This window comes from Pygoscelis adeliae, unplaced genomic scaffold (assembly GCF_000699105.1).
Source record: "Pygoscelis adeliae isolate BGI_AS28 unplaced genomic scaffold, ASM69910v1 Scaffold485, whole genome shotgun sequence".
Taxonomy (NCBI): domain Eukaryota; kingdom Metazoa; phylum Chordata; class Aves; order Sphenisciformes; family Spheniscidae; genus Pygoscelis; species Pygoscelis adeliae.
Window position 1 is genome coordinate 430,031 of NW_008824803.1, and position 5,499 is coordinate 435,529.

The 5,499-nt window shown below is 50.0% G+C and overlaps 1 protein-coding gene across 1 annotated transcript in view; it reads left to right on the plus strand.

The window, feature by feature from the left end:
- Positions 1–1,815, plus strand: part of TMEM41A (transmembrane protein 41A) — a 2,594-nt gene extending 779 nt beyond the window's left edge. The window contains exons 2-4 of the mRNA XM_009324004.1: positions 211–372; positions 902–1,040; positions 1,372–1,815. Coding sequence (XP_009322279.1) covers positions 211–372; positions 902–1,040; positions 1,372–1,592 — 522 coding nt within the window. The 3' untranslated portion in view covers positions 1,593–1,815. The remainder of the gene's footprint in view (positions 1–210; positions 373–901; positions 1,041–1,371) is intronic.
- Positions 1,816–5,499: the final 3,684 nt, after the last annotated feature.

The following is a 5,499-nucleotide window of genomic DNA, read 5'->3' on the forward strand; positions in this document are numbered from 1 at the left end:
GCCCTTTGCCCCCAGTCCCGGGCCAGGTGCTGCCTGCTGGGGCAAGGTGCAAGGTCGGTGCCTTGCTGGGTGAGTCACGGCTCTGCCAGGAGGAGACGGGTCTGTCCGATGCCCTCGAGAAGCCAGAGCGACTGAGGCTGAAGGCAGCCAGGCTGAGGGGACTCGCGTGCGTGTGGCCCCGGACTCTCACTCGGTGTTGTGCCCTGGCAGAACGTTCTGGCAGGAGCGCTCTTTGGGCCGTGGACTGGACTGGTGCTGTGCTCGGCCCTAACGTCTGTGGGAGCAACCTTCTGCTACCTGCTCTCTGGCACGTTCGGAAAGCAGTTCATCATCTACTACTTTCCTGATAAAGTGGCTCTGCTGCAAAGAAAGGTAAGCAGCCATGGTTCTGCGGGCACCCAGAATGCCCCCTGGATGAGGCTGCCTTTTGGGTTGACTTAGTAAAGAAATGAACACCTGCAGGGGATGCATCAGGTCAGTTAAGGCCACCTCTGACACAATCTAGGAGCAGACCGCTCTCTTGTGAGCAAGCCTGTCTGCAAAGGGAGTGTGTGGAAAATCCCAGATCCCAAGGAAAATCAGAAGTAACATAATGGATTGATTGGGAAGCCCCTGTGTTCCAGAACTGCCTCCACCCTGCATTGTACAGCTGGAGGTGGTTCTGCTGTTGACTTCCCAATCTCCCATTCAGGTTAGATCCCACTTTCACTGCTTGCATGGAAGGGGCTGGCTCACCATTAGGCTCCCATACATACATAAGATTGCGACTTTTCATCAGTTCTGGACTGATGTTATGTTGCGGCATGTTAGAAGGAAACTTAAATTCACTTTAGTATCATGGACGTTCAGATGTTACTGCTGTCTGAAGAGCAGAAATAATTTGGAACGTTTCTCTTGCCAGGTAGAAGAGAACAGGAGCTGCTTATTTTTCTTCTTGTTGTTCCTGAGGCTGTTCCCCATGACACCAAACTGGTTTCTGAATCTCTCAGCTCCCATCTTAAACATTCCTGTGGCCCAGTTTTTCTTCTCTGTTCTCATTGGTAAGGCCTGGGGAGACTGTCTGAGGGGACAGCATGACATTGCCTCTCTCCTCATCACCAAGCCTTGGGTAGTATGCTGAGCTGGGAAAGGCAGAGCGGCAGGGTCATAGCTGTAACTCTGCCCCATTTAACTGTTCGCATTCGTGCTGCCCTTATACTCAGAGGTCTTAGAGCATTTTGCAAATATGTGTGCGTCACCAATGCAGCAGAGTTTTGAATTGCACCCCGTTCTTTCCATTATGAACACAGACACCTGTGTCTGGCCTTGGGCAACAGCTAATTTTACATGGGGGGGATGCTAACAGGCTTTTTTCTGCTCTGATTCTTTCAGGTCTTACACCATATAATTTCATCTGTGTGCAGACAGGAGCCATTCTGTCACAAATAACCTCTTTGGATGCCATTTTCTCCTGGGACACGCTGCTCAAACTACTTGCGATGGCTGTGGCAGCATTGATACCAGGGACCCTCATCAAGAAATACAGCAAGAAGCACTTGAAGCTGGATGAAGACAAACATGCTCAGTTACTCAATGGCAAAAAGAGCTTGTGATGGCTCAGGTGCCCCAGATGTTGGGGGACTGCCTCGCAAAAGCTGCAGGTCTCTGTTCCTGTGGGTTATATTCTGCATGCTCTGTGCCACCGTGGACCAAGGACAATTGCAGTTTTTAATCATTCTTCTCGTCTAAGAGGAGGTGTAAGGTTCTTATTTTTAATGAATGTTTAACTGTGCATGTATCTGCACGGAGAGTGCTATACAGGGGCTTTGTGAACACTTCAGTTGATTTGCCTGTTTCCTTTAAATCAGCCTGTGTCTCCAGTGTGCCCGAGGGTGTTGCCAGCCCACTGCAAATGTATTAGCAATGGAAAAAAAAAAAATCAGAAGTATTAGCATCCCGTGAAGAAGGCAAATCAGAACCCCTTAGTTCCTCCCAGCTCTTGAACACGGGGGCCAAGCACCGCACTCCCTGCGGTGTCCCTACCAGCCCAAGTCACAGGCTTCCCTTGGGCTCCTGTACTTGCCACCAAGTCCATCTTTGTGAGCCCAGCTAGTCTCAGTGGTGTGACTGAGGTGGCAGCAGACAGCTGCTACCCGCTCCAAGAGCAAGGCAGGCTGGTTTTCTGCCCAGCCTCGTCCCTTGGCACCAAGAGTCCACAGCACATGGAGCTATGTTGAGCTGCAACAGCAAAAGCCTTGGCTATTTTTCACCACCGCTCTAGTAGCAGCATTTCCCAGCACTAGGCAGGCCCTACTGCCTCCTCCCCCTGCCCTCTCCAAACCCATACTTATTTAGCATTTTTTTTGGCCTAAAATGATGAACCATGCACTTCTGTGCTGTTAGGTGCAGTGGTACAGGTACCAAGTTGAGAAAAAATAATGATGTTTCAGGGTCCCTGCACCTTCTGTAGGAGAGCTTGCACAGTTGTAGAAGACCCTTTGTCATTCAGATGTTAAGTTAGCACACCCTGCAGCAAAATTGTTCAGGATTTGGGGCCAGCTATGAACTGCCTGTATGTATCATTCATATGTCAGAACACACGAGATGATTGCTTCTGAGGTCTGTCAGGGCTGCTACTCCCTACAAAGGCTAAAGGGACCAAAAAAAAAAAAAAAAAAAGGAATGGATGTGCCTGGCTGGCAGTGATTTGTCCTTAAGAAGCACCTTTAAACCTACACATTTGCTAATGTATAACTAGAAGGTTTCTAAATAAGCAGGTAGGCTCTGTCGCCCTTGCTGAAGAACAACAGCCCCCAGGGATGATACTATGCTCCTGGGTTTTTGGTATTTGCACCTCCTTGCTCTACTCTCTCCATGAGTTTGCCCTCCACTTGGAGGATAAAGTAAACTTTCTGGCATGGAAGGGGGCAGATGGGAGACCCCAGAGCACTCCGGAAGCTGACAGAGTGAATGCTTCATCCATTTTAGCACCTTCCCCACCAGCAGGGTTGGAACTGAGTGGGACAGCAAGGTTCCTAGGATGAGAAGTCATGGTTGCAGATTCAATCCCCCAGCTCACATTGCAAAAATCACTCATTTGACAAGAGCAAAAGCCAATACTTAGGGACACCTGGGTGCTTGGTGGACTATGTGTGTCTGACCAAGCCTCTGCCCTGCTACTTGGAGCTCCCAGTAGGTCCAGTTCAGCTGTGTTCAGAGACAGGTAACAAGCTGCTTGCTAACATCATGTTAGTTATTAAAAGGCTTCATAACATTATCCCAAAGTACATGAGAAACCATTCCCAGATCACCAGACCAGCCTGAGAAGCATTGAAGTACACTGGCTTTTTATTCCATGCATTGTTTGCTTTGATAGTCATTCTTGTTTCCATCACTGTACACTGTTCAATACAAAAAAAATCAAGTTTGTATCAGGAATCCGCAGAGCAGGGAGGAGAAAGATGAACACTACTGGACAGGGCCAAGATGAAATGGTTACTTAACACGACAGTGGGGAAGGCAACATTCAGCTCTGGGAGAAAATCTAGGCTAGTGTTCAGGAGCTGTCAGCAGCCATGAGAACTGGATCAGGGTAGTCAGGATGCTGAAAAGGGAACCCGCAGTTTACTTCTGTCCTGCAAATGCGGTGTTACTGCGAGGAGGAAGCAGGCCAATTTGCGCCTCTCAGCCCCATACCCTGCTAGGAGAGAAAGTGCGAGGAACCGCAGCAGAGGCACCCATACAGCAATGTGGAGATCACACCTATGTGCAATTCTGGGTAGGTTTCACCAAGGAAAATGCGTATATAATCCCCCACAGAACTGACAGCAACCGTCCCAGGAACACGGGGGGCTGCCAAGCCACCCCTGCCCGCACACAGCCAAGGGCACAAGATGTGTGTGCAGGGGGATGCTGGGATTACATCTCCATGGGTACAGGGTTATGCATTTAGGCAAGGGGGAGCAGCCCTAGTGGCAGTCCTAGAGGGATGCTGCATAGTAGGCAGCAGTTACGAGGAGCAATGCTGGACTGTAACAGTGCAATGACTCGGGCGTGTAAAGAAACAATGCTTCTCTGCAAGCCCAGAGGAGCTTCATCACGTGGTGAAGGAGCTCTAAGCAAACCACAGCTACCAAAACCCCTCTGCGATCTTTTGGTAGGGACTGAACCGTCACAGACTGAAGTCCCTGCACAGAGACTCTGACAGGTCTGAGCTGGAGGCAGCTCTGCTTTGAGCCTATTGCTGTAGGGCTGTCCTAGGACACCAGTGCTGCCCACAGGCAGTGGGCACGGCAGGGCCATGGACTGGGTTGACATCACGCTGCCTGCAGGCAGCAAACAGCCCTGCCTTTTGGAGCTCAGGAAGCCTGCCAGATCTGAGCAGCAGAGTCTCTCCAGGGGCGTAAGGCCTGACATCCTCTGCTGTGGGGGACATTTGATGGTAGTTCTCAACCTCTCTTTATGCAATAATTTGGTCTTCCTCTTTGTGTGCGTACGTTACATGCACACAGTTCTCCACTGCTAAATGCCTGCACCCCAGTCTCCAGCCTCCTGAGTAACATCTGCACCCCCTCTTCCACACCAAAACCCCTCTCACACCATGACAGCAAAGCCATCTCTGGCCCTGCCTCCTCCTCCTGCCACTGGCCGAGAGACAGAGAACATTTGGGAAGAGGAATGAGGGATGGGAAGAGAGAGGAAACAAGAAACAAGCCAGAAAAGAGCTTCACTCCCCTCCGCATTCTGCCTCCACCCAGAGCTGAGTATTGCTGCTTCAAGCAGGGGTGAGCTGGTCGCTCCCTCTCCTCTCCAGCAGCCTGTTTGGTCCCGCACAGGTGATACACCATGTGGGATCCACTGCTGGCCACCCCTGATCTTGTACCCACTGCCCGGAGCAATTGCCTTCCTCTCCACTTGTCCTTTTGGATGCTCTTGCCAGGGGATCTTGTGATGGTTATTCACTTTGTGATCAATTCAAAAGCCACTCGCTCCCTGATCACCATGCCCCATCAGCTCAGGGGCTGCCAACTCTACCAGCAACACGAGCAAATTGCAGCATCGACCACGAGGAGTATCACAGGGCCCAGGGAGCTGACTGCATCCATCCCTCTCGGACCAGCCTTGACAGGTTCTCTGCCCCGGTATAACAGCATCCTTGGAAGTCACGAGAGGCGGCAGCTACTGACAGCCGCTGAGACCAGCTCTGCTCCCATCCCCCCCAGCGACCAGGGAGAAGGTAACATCACACAAACAGATTACAATTGTGCTACTGGTGAAGCCAACCTTCTGATCGACAGAAATGATAATAAATAATAAAATAACATCATAACTTAAGATCTGTGTGTAGTCCAGCTACAAAAATTTAAAAATATGGGATAATTTAACTCATACAATACTGCTCTCTGTATAAGTAAGACATTTTCCTTCATTTTGCCATGAGGCTATAAATTACCACAGTTAAATTCAAACCAATATTTTAACATAAAATGTAAACAAACAAAGCAACAGAAGTACCTGTCC